General features: G+C 51.1%; 1 protein-coding gene across 3 annotated transcripts in view; it reads left to right on the top strand.

Annotated features, from left to right (window-relative positions):
* The window catches only part of RASGEF1C (RasGEF domain family member 1C), a 61,888-nt gene extending 42,097 nt beyond the window's left edge, over positions 1-19,791 (top strand). The window contains exons 7-14 of one of the 3 annotated variants that reach the window (XM_031437990.2): positions 2,425-2,514; positions 4,086-4,188; positions 4,730-4,809; positions 4,892-4,987; positions 9,600-9,695; positions 11,695-11,818; positions 18,513-18,585; positions 19,051-19,791. In XM_031437990.2, the coding sequence (XP_031293850.2) occupies positions 2,425-2,514; positions 4,086-4,188; positions 4,730-4,809; positions 4,892-4,987; positions 9,600-9,695; positions 11,695-11,818; positions 18,513-18,585; positions 19,051-19,075 (687 nt within the window). In that variant the 3' untranslated portion in view covers positions 19,076-19,791. Of the gene's footprint in view, positions 1-2,424; positions 2,515-4,085; positions 4,189-4,729; positions 4,810-4,891; positions 4,988-9,599; positions 9,696-11,694; positions 11,819-12,311; positions 12,618-13,922; positions 14,477-18,512; positions 18,586-19,050 lie in introns of those variants that run through there. The other 2 variants (XM_031437992.2, XM_031437989.2) reach the window with 2 other exon arrangements.
* Positions 19,792-20,727: the final 936 nt, after the last annotated feature.

Raw genomic sequence — 20,727 nt, 5'->3', positions numbered from 1 at the left:
AAAAAGTTCTCAAGTATTAGGAAGTCAAGCTCCAGAGGCATGATTTATATGTTTCCCAATTTTCTCCTGAAAACTTGAATTTGGTGACAAATAGTATCAGTTGCTTTCCTTGAAGTTACAGGCTCATTCTGTTGATTTTCAAGGAAATGTCAGCCAAATACTGAAGTCTGAGTGACCATAATGGGTCAGTCCTTTCAAGTAAGAGCAGTGTTCGCCAGTCAAGGCCAGCCCACAGGTCAGTTCTGCTGGCGCTTTTCCGCGAGACGACCGTCAGGCTCCTGTGTGCGGCAGTCCTGCCTCCTATCTGCGGGGTCTGCGTCCACGCATTCCTCCAACCTCAGATCAAAAATATTAGAAAAACACAAAATTCTGGAAAGTTTGAAAAGCAAAACTTGAATTTGCTGTGCGCCCAGGCGGCTACTTACATAGCGCTGGCCTCGTATTAGGCGTTGTCAGTGGCCCGGAGACGCCGGGGAGGCTGTTGTTTTCGCTGCCGCAGGGGGTTGCTTGTTCTGCAGCCTCGCCGGCCCTTGACGTTGTCAGACTTCTTAATTTTTGTCAAACCGTCAAACAGAACATCTTTTCGTGTGTTTTGGACATTCTTTTCTCTTCTATGAAATGCCTGTTTCTGATTTTTGTCCAGTTTTCTATTGGTGATTTGTCTTTTTCTTAAGGATTTTTAAGGGTTTTGTGTGGGTTTTTTAAAATATATGCTGGTGAGTGATTCTTTGTCAGCTAAATATGCTGCCAATTTCTTCTCCTGGTTGGTTGCTTTGCTTTTTCATTTTCATTATTGTGTCTTTTAATGAACAGGTGTTCTTAACTTCCTCCTTATCAAGAACTTACCTTTCTAGATATTTTTGCCTCCATATTTTGAAGCTGTGTTATTAGGCGCAAAGAAATTTAGACTCGTAACATATTCTCAATAAATCAAAGCTTTTATATTATACAGTTACCCTTTAAACTCTCCTAACACTTTTTACTTAGAGTCTTTTTTGCCTTAAAGTCTATTTTGTCTGATGTTAATAGAGCTATGTGATATTTGCCGTATGTATTTTTCTGTTTATTTTTCACTTGCATCCTTGGATTTGGGGTGTATCTCTTGAAAATAGCAAGACTAGACTTTTTAAATTTTTAATAATAGACTTTATTTAACCCAGTATGTACAAAATATAATTTAAGCATGTGACCAATATAAAAGTTACTAGTAAGATATGCTACGTTCTTTTTTTTTTAATGACAATGGTTGTAATTACTGCTCTGTAGGGATTTGTTTTACTATCTTCCATTGTATATTGCAATTGTCTTCTTTACCTTTTCTGGATTTTTTTTTCCTCCTTTCATTACCTTTTTTTGGACTGTTTGAAATCGTGGTAACTTAATACAGTGGACTGGTTTACGTCGGTTTTTAAAATTATGTTTCCCAAGGATAGTTTATAGCACATGAAAAGGTCCGTGTGGGTGAAATGTAGGAATGTATGTACGGTTACAGAGAGGGAAACACACACAGACACAGGTGGTTCTTATCTGCAGTCACTGTGTCCTGTGGTCATCATGAACACTGAGTGAGCAAATGCCAAGACGCTGCTTCTGGGGAAAATACAGGGTTAGGTTCCTTGCAAGCCTCTTGTCACAACATTTTCATCAACCAGTCAATACATAACCTTGATTTACCTGTGTTTCTGTTTTAAAGACTTCGTATTTAATACGTAGCTGATTTAATAACATGGAAGTCACGGCCAACAGCAGTATGATTTGTATCTGAACGAAGCTCATCTAATGCGTATCTTTTCCGTAGGGCGCATCGCAGCCTTTGTGCGCCTGGGAACACTGGGCAGCACTTCAGCGTGGTGCTTGGGCCACTTTAAGCGGTGAAATCACCAGCAAAAAGCACAAAAATGCGCCAAAAACCTGACACTAAGTAGACTGCCAAAAGGACACGTGTTTACAGTGAGGGGGCTGGAACCAGAAGGCGGGGCGCCCCGGGCTCAGCCTCGGTGGGGGTGCACGGGCACACTGGTGCCTCAGGTGTGCCTCCACTCTGCGCGTGTCCCCCCGTGACCGGCAAGTGCCGTGAGTGTTAATCTGGGGGTTGCAAGTGAGATTTTAGGGAGTAGACAGATTCACAAACAGAAATTGTGACTAATAAGGATTAACTCTGTCGGCATATGACCTATGTACAGCATGTTAAGTTACGTGGGTATATGATATATATGTGTGTATACATCACGGTAAGTTACGTCTTTAAGTGTATAGAAAAAAAAGACTAGAAGGATCCTGTCGAATCACCAGTGTTTGTGGATAGTTTTGAGGTTTCAGCATTTCCCAGATTGCCTATAGCGCTCGTGCCTGGCTTCAAAAAGTTATTCATGTTCAAAAAGTTATTGCCGAGAAGCCTGAGCCTGGTCCTTGTGTCTTTCCTAGCCTTGTTTCACTGAGAAGACTAACAACCTGGAGGCTTACGTGAAATGGTTCAACAGGTTGTGCTACCTCGTGGCTACTGAGATCTGCATGGTGCGTAGAAAGCCGGGGCCCTGGCCTGGCGTGGCCAGAGGTGGCCAGGGGGTTGAGACGAGCCGACCTGGGAGGGACCCGGAAGGGCGTCGGGCACCCATCTGTCTCCACGCCCCTCAGGGCCACACTAGGCACCCTCTGGGACACAAGTGTCACCTGGCTTGCCTGGAGTGACATTTCCCTTCTGGGTACAGCCTGGCGTGGATCCACTGGCCAGTCTCAGAGGGTGTCAGAGGGATGCTTGCAGAGGGAGAGGGGGGCGGGCCCTGCTTCTTCCTGTATCTGGCTGCCTGGGGCAGCCTGGCCTGCACCCGAGTTCCATTTGGCTCACTCGGGATTTAGAGGTAGAAATAACCCAAGCTTCAGGAATCGGGAGATTGCGCTTTGAAAGTCCAGGTCTCGGGCTGCTCCTGGAAAGTGGGAGGCCCAGGCAGCACTGGGCTGAATGTGCTCGTCGCCGATTTCAGCCCCACCGGGCCACACCCTGCCCACCCCCCGAGCCCCTCTCCTACGGTCAGGCGACGCCCAGGGGCCTCCCTCTCAGGAAGAACGGAGGCAGCATATGTGTCGGGGGCTCTCTGGAAGCAGAGGCTGAGGGTCAACACCTGTGACAGAGGAGGGGGCGGAGGCTCAGAAGGAGGCGCCCACCTGTGAGCCTCGGCCTGTGGGAGGCTTCCTGTCGGAGGCCCACATCCGCCCCAGTGGTTGGCCCTTGTCCCCCGCCATCGGGCTCCATCACCATCACCGTGACCCTGCAGGCTGCCCTGCAAAGGACAGGGTGGCACCTGTGATGGGCGGCTCTCTTAAGGAGGTTTGGATGTCACAACTCTGTAGACACCACGGCACACTTCTTGGTGGCAGTAAGGACCACTGCTGAGCGCCTGGTGACAGGCAGTCTGTGTGGAAAGAACAGCATGGGGTTCTGTGCCGGCCACCCCCAGCTTCTGATGTGACATCGCTGGCCTGGCAGCTAGGATGGGGTTCACCTGCGTGAAGCCTGGACTGAGCCCCCCGGTGTCAGGCAGCCCTTAGGGCACCCGGGGGAGGCATGAGGTGGTTCTGAGCCAGCAGAGGTGGGGGTCTCAAGCACTTGACAGGAGCTGGGGTTGGGGCCATGCAGTCAGGTGACAGAAAGCAGCGGCAGGGCTGCCAGGGGACAGGGCCTCAGGGTCAGCATGTGCCCCCCGACCCTGGACAGGGAGAACAGGCTTGGAGGATCAGTGAGGGAGCCGTGCTTTCTGCTTCTGGGGGCGGGGGCTCTGGAGCTGGGCCTGAGGGAAAAGGACGGCATGAGGGGGGTCCCCAGCACCTCCCATGCTGCAGGTGGCTCCTGTATCCCCCACCAGCCCTGACCTGACCCTCCGTATCAGGGGGCTCTGTGCTGGCTCTGCCCAGGGCCAAAAAGAAAAAAAAACAAAAACGCCCCTGGGCTACAATTGGCCTGCCAGCAAGAGTCCCAGCTGTGAAATGGGCTTGCAGAAGGTTAATGAGGGACAGGAGAGGTAAGCAGGATGTCTGGTTGGGGCAGGGTGGGACACCTCATCACTGAGGCTCAGGTACCTTGTCCCCAGCCAGCCAAGAAGAAACAGAGGGCTCAGGTGATCGAGTTCTTCATCGACGTGGCCCGTGAGTGCTTCAACATCGGCAACTTCAACTCCCTGATGGCCATCATCTGTGAGTGGGCCGGCTGGCCAGGGCCCGCCACACTTCCCAGGAGGGTGGGGTGGGGGCACCCAGGCAGGAGGGGTGCAGACCAGGGTACGCCTCCTGAGCGGGAGGGGCTGCAGGCTGGGCCCACATCCCCCCAGCCCAGAGGTCCGGGGGAGGTGCCCCTTTTGAGACAAGCCCAGCCCTCTCAGGGTGCTTGCTGAGAGCTTGGCAGTGTGTCTCCAGATCCAGAGAGAGCAGGGGCCCAAACCAGGCCCTGGTCACAGCACAGAGCCAGTGTGGTGGGAACCAGGACCAGGGCCCTGCACACACAGAAGCCAGGCCCGCCTGGACACAGTGTCCATTAGCACCCACCCGCCCAACCATCTGGCAAGCTGAGGCTACCACAAAGGTCAGCCCTGGCCAGGGTGCAGCCCAAGGGGCGAGGCCAGCTGAGGGCCTCACAGAGGAGGCCGCCTGCTCGAGGGAGCCGGGGGGGGGGGGTCTTTGGGCCCAGAACAGCTCCCCTCAGCCCGGCCCTGCCCCAGCTCAGCCCTCTGTCTCTCAGCTGGCATGAACATGAGTCCTGTCTCAAGGCTGAAGAAGACCTGGGCCAAAGTGAAGACGGCCAAGTTTTTCATCCTCGAGGTAAGTGAGGCTGCTGGGCTGCAGAATGCCGCCCGCCGTCCCCTGGACACAGCTGCCCAAGTGCCTCCCTGTCTCCTTCCAGCACCAGATGGACCCAACAGGGAATTTCTGCAACTACAGGACAGCCCTGCGCGGGGCAGCCCACCGCTCCCTGACCGCCCACAGCAGCCGGGAGAAGGTAGGTCAGAAGTGTGCCTGGCCCACAGAGCTCCTCCCTGCTCCAGACCCGCTGCCTCAGAGAACATGAGTGGTGACTTGAAGGTCACCTGGTCCAACCCCCTGCCCTTCCACAGCATCTGTAATAGTCATGTCACCTTGCTTACAGGCCTCCAGTGTAGGGAACTCACCTCCTCCCCAAACAGATCAACCCACCCCCAAGCAGCTCTAACTGGAACCTTGTGGGACTGTGTCAGCCACCTGAGACTGTCCTCTCTGGAGGGCCACACAGAGTGAGGCTGTTCCCTCCTCCACCCACCAGTCCTTCAGAGCGCCCAGGGCCCCTCCCCCTGTCCTCCAGAGCCAACAGCCCCAGGCCTGCCCGGCCATACTGTGGACCCGCTTGGGCCCCTTTGTTCTCTGAACAGCTCCATTTGTCAGAGTCCCTCTGTTTCAGGTCAGTTATGGTTCCAAATACCTAGGGTCTTACACCTTCTTACTCTAAACGCAATACCTTCATTGATATGGCCTCACATCAAATTTGTGTTTTGGGAAATGACTGAACCAAGTTTCTTGCCACTCAGATTGCATCTTCACAGGTCTGGTTCTTACACGTTTGCATCTGAGGGGTCTTCACTCACCCTGATCCATTTTATTTCTCCTGTAAATCCTCCTAGTGGCCTCTGATAAAGGAAGCCACGCACAGGCCCTGGGATGGCCGTGCTCTTCTGGACTGAAACCTGTCACCAGCCTGATGGTCAGAGTTGTTCATCTCCGTGGGGAGGAGACGCCAAGGCTCGCTGTGCCCTTTCAGTCTGGTCTCTTGCAGGGACTTGGGAGGACGCAGACAGGGCCCTGCCATGGCTTGTGGAGGCCTGTTTCCCGCTGGAGGGATAACAGAACAGATTGCTGTTCTTGAAACTTTAAGTCACTCTGAGGCCGTGTCAGAGGGAAGCGTGGTCAGGTCTGGGGGCAGGCTGAGGTGCACGCGTGCGCCGCTCGGCAGGCCTTCCCGGCCTCCGCCCCCTGCGGCAGAAGTGCTCAGGCCCCGGCCGCGCTGTCGGCTGTGTCCCGTCCAGCTAGCTGTCCTTGCTGTCAGGCTGGGGCCCGGGGAGGTTGGCGCAGGGGCTGCTGCATTTAACCAGGTGAGTCCTCAAGTCCCAGGGCAGGTGAGCCTGTCCCCCAGGAGCCAGGAAGCTGGAAAACCAGGACAGCAGAGGCAGGCCCTCACTTCACCGAGCACCTGCCACATGAGGGCACTTGCCTCCATGTCCCCACTGAATTCTGACAGCCGTTCCATGAGGTAGGCTGCAGTAGTGCCACTTCCCAGAATAGGAGGCCGAGGCTCAGAGAGGAGGCCTCACTTGTCCCGTCACCGGCGAGTAGGCAGCAGGGCCAGGAATCAGACGCCGAGTCTGCCGTCTCTTCCGCCTCCCGTTCCTGGGGCACAGGTGCCACGTGGCAGCCACAGGGTTTCCAGCTTATGGCCCAGGAGCTGGGCTGTGGCGTGGGGGCCAGAGGGTAGGCCGCAGCCTTTGCACTGAGGTGTCAATCCTGGCACTGGCGCTCTGTGCTGCTTTTCTTCCACCCCAAGGGCAGAATGGACAGGCTGGGACTTTGCGTTCTTGCACTCTGGACCCCTTTCGGCCCTGGGGAGCTGGAACTCGGTGCTTCTAGGCCTGGGGCTGTGGCAGGTGACTTTCCGAGCTATGCACTTAGTTTCACTGCATTCTCCTCTGGCCTCCAGAGAGATGCAGGCCATGGGCTAGACCCTCAGAAGCTCCTGCATGAATGGATGGAACAGAATGGTTGGATGGATGGATGGATGGATGGATGGATGGATGGATGCAGGAGGGAGGGAGGGATGGATAGATGGATGGATGGATCAATGGAAGAATGGATGGAAGGAAGGAAGGACAGATGGATGGATGGAAGGGTGCAAGGAAGGGAGGAAGGAAGAATTGAAAGCTGGAAGAAAGTCAAGAGATGGGGAGGAAGGAAGGAAGGAAGTTAGCTAGGAGACGCTCTCGCAGTCCCTTGGTGCCCCAGCTGAAACTCTGAGGCCAGAAGGTCACAGTGGACATGGCATTTTGTGTTTTCCTTCTGCCTGTGGCTGGCTCTTGTCTGCCCCTCAACCTCCCCTGGTCTCTGTTACAAAGTCCCCTCCACACAGGCTTCTCTGGGTGACCTCCAGGTTGAGCGGGGTTCGGGTGGAATTGCTCAGGTCCAGAAAACAGGGGCCTGGGTTTACAGTCATGTGAACAGAGTGGAGGGACATTCTGGCACATGGGAAATGCTACTACCTCAAGGACCACCCAGTGGCCCTGCCTCCAGGAAGCCTGCACCAAGCCCCTGAGGAGCCGCCTCTGGCCCCAGAATCCTGCTGCCCTTAATCTCCCTCCTCGGCGGTCTCCTTACTCCAACTCAATTCAGCCATCGTGCTGCAGAACTGGGCCTGGACTTAGCACCAGTGTGGGGGGCGGGGAGACAGACGAAGCCCCCCTCCCTCCTGGCACAGTGAGCACAAGACAGGACAGGGCTCTGTGTCCCTCAGAAAGGGATGTTCACGTCCCAAACCCCCGTGCCTGTGACGGGACCTAACTTGGAGATAGGGTCTTTGCGTCTGCTTTGTACCTCTGTGTGTGCGTGAGTGAGTTACTTGGCACCTCCAGGTCTCAGCTCCCTCACTGGTGCGGCGGGGCGACCAGAGCCCTGCTGCACAGGACCGTGACGAGGACGAAACACCGTCCCCTCCGTGTACGGCTCGGCGCGGTGGCACCCAGGCCCACCGCGATGCCTGATGACAAGGGCTTACGCAGAGGCTCTTTGAGACACAGAAAGGGACTAAACCCAGCGAGGCGGGTAACAAAGCTGTCCCAGACGAGGCTTCCTCGTTTTGTTGGTTATTCCTGTGACTGTCTCCCGCTACACTGAAGTTAGGAATGGATGTGTCTGACACACAGTCACTGTCCCCAAGCCCCAGCACCTGGCACAGAGAAGACTGAGCCAATGTTTGTGTAACTGACATAAATCTAGTCAATTCCAGTTCGTCCCAGGGTGCCCAAGACTGGTACCACAAATCCTACATCCCGGGAAACCCCTCTGTCCTGGACAAACCAGGTGGTTGGTCTCCCTGCTAAATCTGGCTCTGGTGGTCACTAGCTGGATGGCCTCGTGCCAGGCCCTGCCATCCGATGGGCCTCAGTTTCCCCATCTGCCCTGCTCAGCTGAGCCATCCATGCTCCTGTGCCATGCCAAGTGGTCAGTGCCAGGTCTTCACCTCACAGCCCCTGTCACCTTGGTGGGGGGTGACCTAGGCACTCCCTGAGCCAAAAATATCAGGACTCACCATCTGGTCCCAAAGGTGATGGGCTGGAAGCTGGCCCTGGCTGGACTGGCTGCACGTGCCCAGCTCTGGAGCCTGAAGGCAGAGCAGGTGCGTTAGTTTCTTGGGGCTGACATAACAAAGCATGGAAACCGGGCAGCTTAGAACAACAGAAATGTATTCTCTCACAGTTCCAGAGGCCAGAGACCAAAATCAAGGTTGGCAGAGCCATGTTCCCTCCAAACACTTGAGGGGAGGAGCCTTCCCTGCGTCCTTCAGCTTCTGATGGTCACAGGCATGTTGGCTAGTGGCCACATCACTCCCATCTCTGTCTCTGTGTTCACATGACCACCTTCCCAGTGTGTGTATGGATTTCCCTCTTTTTATAAGAATACCAGCCCACCTAGTCCGGGATGAGTGCATCTTCGCTCGATTCCGTCTGTAAAGACCCTGTCTCAAAGTTAGGTCCGTTCACAGGCACGGCGGTTTAGGACATGTCATCCTTTTTTGAGGGACACAGTTCAACCTGCAACACAGGGTCGACCCAGCCAGTTCCCCAGGGGTGGGCTGAGCTGGCAGCAGGTGGCCTCCTTTCTCTAGGGGTGGGCAGGTACAGAGCAGGGAGGGAGAAGCAAGACACCTAACCGTGAAACACAGAATCCCTGCCTTCCCTGTCCCTGCAGGCGCCGGAGCAGGGATGCTTTCTGGCCTTACCTCTTTAGCATCAAGAAAGACATAGAATAAGAAAATTGTTAAATACATATTTTAAAAGGAGGCCACAGAATGTCACAACGGATGATTCACATCCCATTTGTATTTAACGGGGTGCTCAGCACACACTTTTCTTCCTGGGACATGCAAGCCAGGGTGCGTCAGTCTGTGGACCCTCAGATTGTTGGGGGCACCCCCACTGGCCTCTCCCAACAGGTGGTGGAAGAAATGTTCAAAGGCGATCGGAGCCGTGCGTCTGTCACCCAGCCCCAACATGAGGGGGAGGGGCGCCGCATACAGTAGGGCTCAGTCAGCACTGGGGGTCTGCTGGGGCCTGGGAGGGAAACAGTCTGAACCCAGTTTGTGCCTCCTTTCTTTGTGGTTTCCAAATTGCCCCCCACGGTGCATACTAAGTTGCCTGTAACCCACGAAGCCCCCAGGATGGCCAGTCTTGCCCAGGAAGTCTCTCCAGCCCTCTGCATCCTGGGGTTGCGTCTGAGGTCCCTGGGGTGGGTATCTGCTGGCAAGGCTGCCTCTCTCCTGTGCAGCCCCTGTGGGGAGGCCAGCTGAGGGCTGACCTGCATCCTCTCCCTTCCAGATCGTCATTCCCTTCTTCAGCCTGCTCATCAAAGACATCTACTTCCTGAACGAGGGCTGTGCCAACCGCCTCCCCAATGGGCACGTCAACTTTGAGGTAGGGTCCAGGGGCCTCGAGGGGCTTGCCACCGAGTTAGACAGGCTGGTAAAAGCTTCCAGAGCAGGAGTGCTGGCCCTGAGAGGTTGGACTAACGGAGGACTCCAAGGCCGAGTGCAGCAGTTTGCAGCTGACATCAGGGCGGGATTACTGGGGTCTCCCCACATCTCCCACAGAAAGAGGCTGAGGCTATGGAGGCAGTGCTCCCCACTCCGGGCCAGCCTTGTGCCAGCAGAGGTGAAGTAGCATGGCTTTTAGTCTTTAAGGAGCACCAGGCTGGTGAGAAGGACAGCTCTGCAGACCCACGGTGACAACTGGCAAGGTGCTATGACAGAAGCTGTGGGGGAGCCACAGTTCACGGGGGTCAGGGGAGGCCTCCCAAAGAAGGGGGGTCCTGAGCAGCAGGAGGAAGTGATCAGGCAGAGTGGGAAGAAGGAAAGAAAGACTTCTTCTCCCTCTGCAAACACTCACCACTGTCAGCTCAAGCGTCCCCTCCTCCAGGATGCCTCCCTCGACCCCACAGCGGAGAGAGGCCCCTGTGCAGTGGGCTGTCATCCCTCAGTCTCGGCACCTGAGAAACAAGCTCCTCAGATGCCAGGCCAGGAGGATCCACTCTATGTCTTGACCCCACGCACAGGCCCACCCAGTACCTGTGTCTCAGAGTGGCTGGTGATCTACGCACGGAGGGCACAGGACAGTGACCCCAGGTGGTCACTGAGTCAGACAGAACATGCCATGAGCAGTGGCACCCCCCAATCCATGGGGAGGAAGGGGCTCTTCTCCTGCAGAGGACCAGCCCGACCCTAGCGCTGGCCCTGCTCAGCTTCCAACTAACTCCAGGGGGCGGTCAGCCCTGGGCTGGCCCCTTGCCCTGTCTGGGTCGCAGGCTCTCCCTCTGGGAAACAGGGCTTCCGCCATGGCCATACAAAGGGGCTAAGAGGTGTGGACATGCCGCACGGCCCGCCAAGGGCTCTGCAGATGTCCCCTGCTGGCAGGGCCCACGATGGATGCCTGGGCCCATTAGCAGGGGGCTGCCTGTGCTGTGGGGCATCACAGACACCCCAGCAGACCTTCACACGCTGCCCACGGGCCTGAGGGCCAGCATGGCTGGAGGAAGCCCAGTCTGGCAGCGGCCTGGGTGCTGCATCCCAGGGGGCAATCCAGGCTGGAGGTGACATGGGAGAGGCTGGGCTTGGGTGAGACTGCAGGGGCCAAGGGGGCCTGGGAGCGCACTCTCCAGGTGGTCCCAGCGCACACCTTGACTTTGCCCTCCTTGACTGGGTCTCAGAACCGAGGCCGTGGCAGGGCGGTGGGGGGAGTAGGCGATGAGGGGCAAAAAGACAAGGTACTCACGTGGCCCGATTTGGGCTGTGGGAGAGGTGGGGGCTGGACGTAGCCACCAACACTGGTCAAAAAATGCACCAGAGTGGGGTTCTCACCCAGTCACAACTTTGTATTTAAGATCCTTCTCTAAGTTAGCACTGTTTAAAAAAAAATTAAATAAATGTATTCAAGTTGTATTCAATCAAAATTCAACTGAAATGAATTAACTTAAACTTGACTTAAATATATTTATTTCAGTGTTTTGCATCATTCTCTAAATAAACACACTGGCTGTGAGTAGAGATATATGACTTGCCATAGGCGGAGGTAACCATGGAAATAAACAGAATGAAACTGCAGCAGTGGCCACCTCGAGCTGGATGCGCCACCGCTGAGGGCCGCAGCCCAGGGCTGCTCTCCCGCCTTGACAAGGGAGGCGGGTGAACCCTGGGTGCTGGGCGCAGCAAATGCTTCACAGGCAATGAAGGGCATGAGGAACATCCAATTTTCCCGATGGGTGACTGTCATTTTTCTGCCCCATGTTCCACCCTGCCCGCCCAAGAGGTGGGCCTCCCTGCGGGTGGTGAGAGACGCCTGGCCAGGGCCAGCCCCACCGTCACAGGTGACCTCCAGGCACGGGGGGTGCATCCATTTTGTGTCTCTCTGTCCCTGGCAGAAATTTCTGGAGCTGGCCAAGCAAGTTGGAGAGTTCATTAGGTGGAAACAAGTGGAGTGTCCCTTTGAGCAAGACCCCAGCATCACCCACTACCTGCACACTGCCCCCATCTTCAGCGAGGATGGTAAGGCAGCCCCGTGGCCTCCCTGGCCCCTAGCCATGGGGCTCATGGGCGGTCCCTTGGTTGCATCACCATTCAGGGCCCCTGCTCTGAGCATGGACGCACTATGCCCATGTGTGCTGGTTCTGGGAGGGAGCAGGGAAGACCATATCCCCCAGCTGGATGGCTGCTAACCCCCAGAGCACAGGACAAGGCCCGAGGAGCTGCAGGTTGGGGCCCCAGGGCCAGGCATCCCCCAGGCACAGTTTGAATTCTGTTCGACATCGTAAACCTAAACGATGCCTGACCCTAATGATGAATAATGATTAAGAAAAAAACATCCTCCCAGGGCTCATGTGGGGATGGCGGAGCCCTGGGCTGGCCGTGGGTCTCTCTACAGCTGGTGTGTGTGAGAGCACGTGTGAGTGCCTGTGTGCATGTGTGTGTGCGCATGTGTAATACACACCAGCATGAGGCCTCTTTTCTCCAGAACGCTGTTCATGTCTGTTCCCTCCAGTAAGTCAATATTTCCGTCCGGTCATTTGTCGGATGCAACAGATTTGCTTGTGGATTTGCTAAGGGGGCCTACGTCCTGGGGCCGCCACCTCCAGGAAGAGAAAATGCTGGAGAAGCAAGCAGTCCTCTGGCCTGAGCTGATCATCCCTGAGGCACGGCCCTGTAGTTAGTGCTCTCTGGATCCAGGACATCCTGGTACCACCCTGGGAGGTCCCTGCTCAGCACACAGGAAGCCTGGCTCCTCGTCATGACAAGCTTTTCACAAAGGGACCCGCTCCCATGCTCAGGAAAATATTTTCTGCTAAAAATAAAAGATTAGGGAGAAGGACTTTTTTGTTTTGTAGGTTTTTGTTTTGTTTGCTTTGGGTTTTTAGGTGGAGGAGGTAATTAGGTTTATTTATTTACTTATTTATTTTAATGGAGGTGCTGGGGATTGAACCCAGGTCCTTGTGCATGCTAAGCACACACTCTACCACTGAGCTGTACCTGCCCCTGGGAGAAGGGCTTTTTAATGATTTTGCTTTTGAATTATTAATACTTTCAATTTTGTCATTTTATTTTTTTGTATTTTGAAGCTAGTAACTTTTTGGAGGGGGATCTCTTCCATATCTAGTATTCTCCCCACCCACCCACACAAGAAGTTCAGCAGCCTGATGGATAAATCAGCCTGGGCTGCTCCCACCCCAGCAAGCTGTGTGACCCTGGACAGCTTTCGCACCCTCTCTTAGCCACACTGAAGTGGGGTAACAAGAGAAGCTACTTCCCAGGGTTGTGTTGAGAATTACTTGACTTGGCACAAGCAAAGCCCACAGGACTGCACTCAGTCAGTACTAGTTGTGTTCACTTCTCATTGGTGCTGTGACAGATCACCACAAATCTGGTGACTGAGGGCAACACAAATATATCCTCTTACGACTATGGAAGTAAGCAAGTCCAAAATCAGTTCCACTGGACTAAAATCAAGGTGTTGGCAGAGCTGATTATTTCTGGAGGCTCTGAGGGGAAAATCCATTTCCTAGTCTTTTACGACATCTAATGGCTGCCTGTATTCCTTGGCTCGTGGTCCCTTCTTCCATCTTCGAAGTTCATGCCTCCAACGTCTGCTTTCACCATCATGTTGCCTTCTGTAGTCAAGTCTCCCTCTGTCTCCCTCTTATCAGGACACTTGTAATTGCATTTAGGGCCCACCTGGATAATCCAGGATACTCTCATCTCCAGATTCTTAACTAAATCACATCTGTGAAGTCCATTTTCACCATAGACAGTAACATATCCACAGGTCCTGGGAATTAGGAGCTGAACATCTCTAGGGCCATTATTCAGCCTACCACACTATTATTGTGATGGCTGTTGTCATTTGGCAATGGAACTTGGGCAATAAAATGTGTCAGAGGCATACTAGGAGAGGGGTGGGGAGAGACTAGAGGCAGGAAGGGGAGTGAGAGCATTTCATTCACCCTTTCATCAACAGTATTTCTAGGGAGTCTGCTGTGTGCCAGTCAGCAATTCCGCTGTGGACATACAAATAAAGTCCTAGCCCTTCTGGAATGCCCTCAGAGAGGGGCACCTTCCATTCTGACTCACTTCTTCCTGTCCCTCCCTCCACCCAAAGAAAAGCTGAGAAAATCCAAGAGAAGTTACCTCTGATGTATGAGCCCTGACTGGGACCGTCACAGCCTCTCACAGAAGACCTGAGTCTGCCCTCGGCTCCGTCAGACTTCCCTGACAGGGCATGCTGGTAATGCAGTCAGCCTCTGGCTCCCTGAAACAAGCGAAAATAGAGACAGTCTCAGCAAAGAGACAGAACATGTAAGGAAGAGGCAAGTGGAAATCGTGTAACTGAAAAATGCAATAACTGAAATAAAAAACCGAGTGGATGGGTTCAACAGCAGGATGGAGAGGACAGAGGAAAGAATCAGTGAGCTGGAAGATAGAACTATAGAAATTAGACAGTCTGAACAATAGAGGGAAAACAGACTGAACCAGAGCCTCAGGGACCCGTGGGGCTGTAAGAAAAGATCTAACACTCATGTCATCAGAGTCTGGGAAGGAGAGGAAAATTGGGTATGGTCGAAAAGTACTTGAAGAAGTAATGGCTGGAAAGTTCCCAGATGTGGAAAAGACATAAACCTACAGATCTAAGAAGCTGAGTGAATCCCAAATTGGATAAACCTAAAGAAATTATTTGCAAGACATATAGTCAAACCTCTAGAAACTAAAAAAAAAAAAAAAAAAAGGAACAAATCTTGAAAGCACAGAGAGAGAAATGACACTTTATCTATAGGAGAAAAACAATTTAAATGACATCAAATTCCTCATCAGAAACCATAGTCAGAGGCAGTGGCACATTTTCAATGTGCTAAAAGAGAACAACTGTGAACCCAGAATTCTACATCCAGTGAAAATATTATTCAGGAATTTACTATAGATAAATCAAAATGGAATTCTAAAAACTGTAACCCACAGGAAGACAAGAAAAAACAAAATACAGAACAAAAAGAAAACAATCAATCAATCGATAGGCTTAAACTCTAACATGTCAATGCTAACATTAAATGTAAATGGGCTAAATACACCAAGTGAAAGACAGAGATTGGCAGAGTAAATTTAAAAGGTGACCCAACCATATGCTGTCTACAAGAAATTGATTTCAAATACAATTACATAGACAAGTTAAAAAGTAAATGGATGGGGAGACATTAATCAAAGGAAAGCAGGAATGTCAATATTAATATCAGATAAAGTATACTTCAGAGGAAAAAAAATTTCCAGAGACAGAGAGGGACATTGTATAATAATAAAATGGTCAGCCTTAGCCATAAAGTTGCAATATTTATGGAGCAAAAGCCAATAGAACTGAAAGGAGAAATAAACAGATCCACAATCAGAGCTGGACACTTCAACACCCCTCTCTCACAATTGATAGAACAATTATACAGAATGTCAGCACAGACATAGCAGAACTCACCAATGCCATCAAACAACAGGATCTACAGAATGCTTATAGAATATTCCATACAACTATAGCAGAATACACATTTTTTTCTATTGCCCACAGAAAATATACCAAGACAGACCAAAGCATGAGCTACATAAAACAAACTGCAACAAATTAAAATAATGGAGATCACACCATGTTTGTTCTCTGATCACAGTGGAATCAAACTAGAAATAATAACATAATAGGGAAATCTCCAAACAGAATTTAAACAACATACTTCTAAATAATCCATGAATTTAAAAAGAAGTTTCAAGGGAAATTAAAAAATAATTGAGCAAAGGGAAAATACAATCATAATTTGTGGGATTGGCTAAAACAGGGCTGAGAAGGAATTTTACAGCACTGAATGCCTACATTAGAAAAAAGGGAAAATCTCAAATCAAGTATCTTAAGTTCCCACCTCCAGAACCTAGAAAAAGAGGAGAGAAATAAACCCAAAGCCAGAAGAAGGCAAGAAATAAGAGCACAGGAGAGCAGGAATCAATAGAATGGAAAACAAAACAACAATTTTAAAAAGCTAGTTAGAGCTGGTTTTTTGAAAAGCACAATGAAATTGCCATCCTCTAGCAAAGAACCTCTTGACAAAGAAAAATAGAGAGAAAACAGAAATTACTAATTTCAAGAGTAAAACAGGATATCACCACAGACTGTCAACACCAAAAGACTAGTAAGGAAATACTATGAACAGCTCTATGCATGTAAATTTGACAATTAAGAGGAAGTGGACTAATCCCTTAAAAAACACAGACTACCACAACTCAACATAAAGTAGACAATTTGAACAGTCCTATGACTATTAAGGAAATTAAATTATTTATTTAAAAAACACCCCAAAATGAAATGTCTGAGCCCAGATGGTTACACTAGGGAAGTCTACCAAACTTAATTCTACTTAAAGAAGAAGTAATACCAATTCTGCACAATCTCCTTGAGAGAAAAGAAGGGGGAATTTCCCAGTTCGTTTGATGAAGCTAGTATTTCCTGATACCAAAACCAGACAAAGACAGCATAAAAAAGTACAGTCCAATATCCTTCATGAATATAGACTTCAAAATCCTTTAGAAAATTTAGCAAATATAATTCAGCAATATATAAAAACAATCATGTATCGCGACCAAGAGGACTTACTCTGTAGATGCCAGGCTATTCAGTATTTGAAAATAAGTTACTATCATCCACCATATTAACAGGCTACAGGATAAAAATCACTAGATTGTGTCAATCAATGGAGAAAAAGCATTTGACAAGTTTCAACACACATGCATGGTAAAAACTCTCAGAACAATAAGAATAGAAGATAATTTATCAACTTGATAAAATTGCATCTAGAAAAACCCTTCAGCTAACATCATATTTAATGGTAAAATACTGAATGCTTTCCCACTAAGACTGGTAACAACTCAAGGCTGTCTACTCTCACCACTCTTACTAAACACTGGTGGAAGATCTAGTCAGTGTAATATGACAAGAAAAGGAATAAAAGACATACATATCAACAAGGAATTAACACTGCCCCTATTTTCAGAAGATGTAAAAAATCCCAAGGGATCTATAAAAACTCCTAGAACAAAATGAGTTCAGCAAACATCTCAGAATACAAAGTAAACAAGCAAAAATCCTTTTATTTCCAAATATTCACAACAAATATGTGGACATCAAGTTAAAAATATAATACTATTTAGAATCACTCAAAAAAAGAAATACTTAGGTATAAATCTAATACAACATGTACAGGATTTGTGTGCTAAAAACTACACTATGCAGATGAAAGGAATCAAAGAAGATCTAAATAAATGGAGAGACATGACATTTATGAATTGGAAGATTCCAACATAACAAAGATATCAATTCTCCCCATTAAGGCCAGTTTTAATGAAATTCTTATCAAAATTCCAGCAAGATTTTTCTTTTTACAGATATAGACAAGATTACTCTAAAATTCCTATGGAAATAGAAACTAGAATAGCTGAAACAATTTTGAAAAAGAAGAATAAAACGGGAGGAATCACTCTACCCAATATTAAAGCTGATATTATATAGCTACAGTGATTGAGTCAGTGTGACGCCAGTGGGACAGACCACAGACACACCACACACACACACAGAACCCCTGATACACACCACAGCATGGATGAATCTCCAGAGAGTTACAGAATGGAAAGAGCCAAACCCAAAAGATTACATACTGTGCAATTCCATTTATATCGCATGATCTATGTAGATCAGTGTAACAGAATGGAGAGCCCAGAAAGAAACCCACACAAATATGCCCAAGGATTTTTGACAAAGGTGCAAAAGCAATTCAGTGGAGGAAAGACAGACTTTGCAACAAATGGTGCAGGTGCATTTGGACAGCCGTAGGGCAAAAAATGAACTTCATGTCATACACTTTACCCAAAAATTAACTCAAAATGGATCACTGGCTCGAGCATAAAATGTAAAACTATAAAGCTTTTAGAAAAAAAGCAAGAGAAAATCGTCAGGATGTAGAACCAGACAAAGAGTTTCCTGTAAAACTAAATATGCAACTACTATATGACTCAGCAGGTGCACTCTTGGGCATTTATTTATTCCAGAAAAATGAATGTTTACATGTTTACACACAACCCCATACACCAAGGTTTACAGAAGCTTAATTTGCTACGTCTAACACTGGAAGAGGTCCTTTAGTGGCAGAATGGTTAAACAAAGAATGGTATGGAATACTATTCAGCAACAAAAAGGAAGGAACCACTGATACACACTACAGCATGGATAAATCTCCAGCCAATTAGAGTGAAAAGAGCAAAACCCAAAAGGTTACATACTGTGCAATTCCATTTATATCACACTCTTGAAATGACAAAATACAGACATGGGGAGCAGATTAATGGTGGCCGGGGGCTAAGAAGGGGGAGGGGACAGGAGGGCAGTGGGTGTGGCTATAAAAGGGCCGCATGAGAGATCCTTGTGGTGAAGGAATGTTCGTGTCTTGACGGTCGGGGCCAATATCCTGATGAGGATTCTGTCCTGTAGTTTGGCAGGTGGGTACCATTGGGGAAAACTGAGTAAAAGGCACACAGATCTCTGTATTACGCCTTACAATTGTGTGTGAATCTACAATTGTCTTCCCACAATAACTTAATTTAAAGCAGGTGAGACTCGGGGAGCAGAACAGATTATTGTCATGGATGGCCTAATTTCAATTCATCTTCTGACTAGGTCTTTATCTGGCTTCTTATGAAAGTGAGAGCCCAGAGAACCAAACAGAAAAAGAGAGGTGGAAATCTCTAAGGTGAGTCTGGGTGCTGAGACGGGGAGGAGGGGCAGGGTGGGGTACTTGGGGCTGGGAGAGAGCCCAGAGGCTTCACCCATCCCCAAGTTGTCAGCCTTCTGGGAGCCCTGCCATGGGGAGGGGCCAGGTCAGACCAGGGTCTTAGAGGTGGGGGAGGAACTCAAGGGCTGGGGGAGAGAGAAGAGGCTTCAACCATAACCCTCCGTGGCTGAAGGCTGGTCGAGATGTGTGTCCCAGGGACCCCAGTCCATACTCATGACAAAAAGTGAGACCCGCACCGCTTCCTGCCGGTTCAGCCTGTTAACACAGCCGAGTGGAGGCAGGAATGATGGGCAGCTGCGGGCTCTGAGGACCGAGCCAATAAGCTGGCACGCGCCCCTCTGGGGTGGGGCAGGGCTGGAGGGGAGTATAACCAAGGTTCAGGCCAGCGGGCGCTCACCACCCTCGGGGTGTTTAAATCTGCAGGTCTTCTATTCTGGGGAAGACATGAGAAGCGCTGAGCTGGAGGGAAAGGAGGAGGAGAAGGAGGAGAGGGAGCCAGCAACAGCCTTCGGCAGCCCGGCCCCAGCCAGCCTAGCGGGAGGTGGAGCCATCGGTGCATCACTGCTTTGCAAACTGTGACCCTGTGGCCTGGCGCCTGCCGCAGTGACCACACAGCACAGGAGACCTTTCTCAACCTTTTGCGGAACCTCAGCTGTGGCCGGGCCCAGGGCCTCCGGACGTGTAGAGGGCACGTGCCTTGGGAGCCCTGCCTTCAGGACGGTGATGGTCACGTTGCTGGTCAGTCTGTCCATCCTCACCGATGACTCAGGGGGTTGGGCGATGCAGTCTCACTTCCACTGGGTGACTCGTGCCGTGGTTGTGGACAACTGGTCTGTTGCCAGGTGGCCTGGGAGCCTCCGCACCTCCAGCAGACATCACGGTGATGTAGGAAGGACCAGAGCCCACCAGTGGCCCCTGCCGTTCTGCCGACGGACCCTATCCTGCCCCTTGAGGTGGGCTGGTTTCTGTAGCCCTGTGCACACCTTTCCGGATCCTGCTGGTATCAGGAGAAAGCTTCCTGGTGACAGCTATGACGCCGGTCAGCAGGAAGAATGTGCGTCACGGACTTGACAGTGTGTACAGTACATTGTAAATTTTAAAGTTGGTATAAAGACATTGGTACACCCTGTGTAGCCACATCTACTTCACATCTCTAGCCCATGGGCTTCTGCCAGGAGGCCAGGCATGTTCCCAGCTCAGGCCCAGGAATGCCGTGACGGCAGGTCAGGAGGGGGACGTGGTGGCCATTTCTGCTCCATAGACCCCATGTCCTGCTGAAAGGAGCCGGTGCCAGCTAGGTGCTTGGTAAACTCTGGTGAATGTATATCAGCAGCCCAGTGTGAGGCCAGACGGCTCTCTTGTTGGGGGTGGGGGGTGGGGAAGAAGGGGGTTTAATGAAGCCAGGGAGGGCCCCCCAGCCCACTGTGAGACTCCTCCCATTGGGCCCTCACCCAGCCCCCCACACACTGAGCCAAGTTTCTGGGCCAGTAAGTGGATGGGCCCCTACCTGGCATGTGACCAGGTCACCAGCCAAGATGTCAGGGACTATGATGTGCACCCCATTCCTGGTCAAGGCCCGTGGGGCAGAGGGATGTGTTGGAGGTGCACTGACCCACCCTAGCTGACTCCTGGTCACATCGAGGCCCTGCTTGCTACCAGACTCGGCTATCCTGGCAGCATGGCCTTGGGTCCCATCTGAGGGACAGTCAGAGGCAGAGCAACCAGTACCCCAGGTGCCTCCCCAACTCGAATTCTGCCTGATGAATCCAGGACCTCAGCCAGGCCCCAGAAGGGCCTTGCAGCCTGACAAAGGCATGGGAATGCTGCACCTTGGGGTTGAGCACGATCTGCTCTGCACCCAGACCAGCCCACCCCCTTTTCACCTGAGACCCCAGAGACGGTGAGTAGTGGAGTGGAGCTTCAGCCAGCCCAGGCTCCCACCCTGCCTTCCACCATATCGATCTCCTGACAGAGGCCTGAGTGGAGCCCTGGGACCAAACCCAAGGAGTCCTGAGGGGTCCCAGGAGCTGCTAGGAGCCCCTCCTGATCCCTTCATCCCTACCCAACAAGCTCCCTTGGTCCCTGGCATCCCCTGGGGCA

Source organism: Camelus dromedarius, chromosome 27 (assembly GCF_036321535.1).
Source record: "Camelus dromedarius isolate mCamDro1 chromosome 27, mCamDro1.pat, whole genome shotgun sequence".
Taxonomy (NCBI): Eukaryota; Metazoa; Chordata; class Mammalia; order Artiodactyla; family Camelidae; genus Camelus; species Camelus dromedarius.
This window is presented reverse-complemented; position numbering and strand designations above follow the sequence as displayed.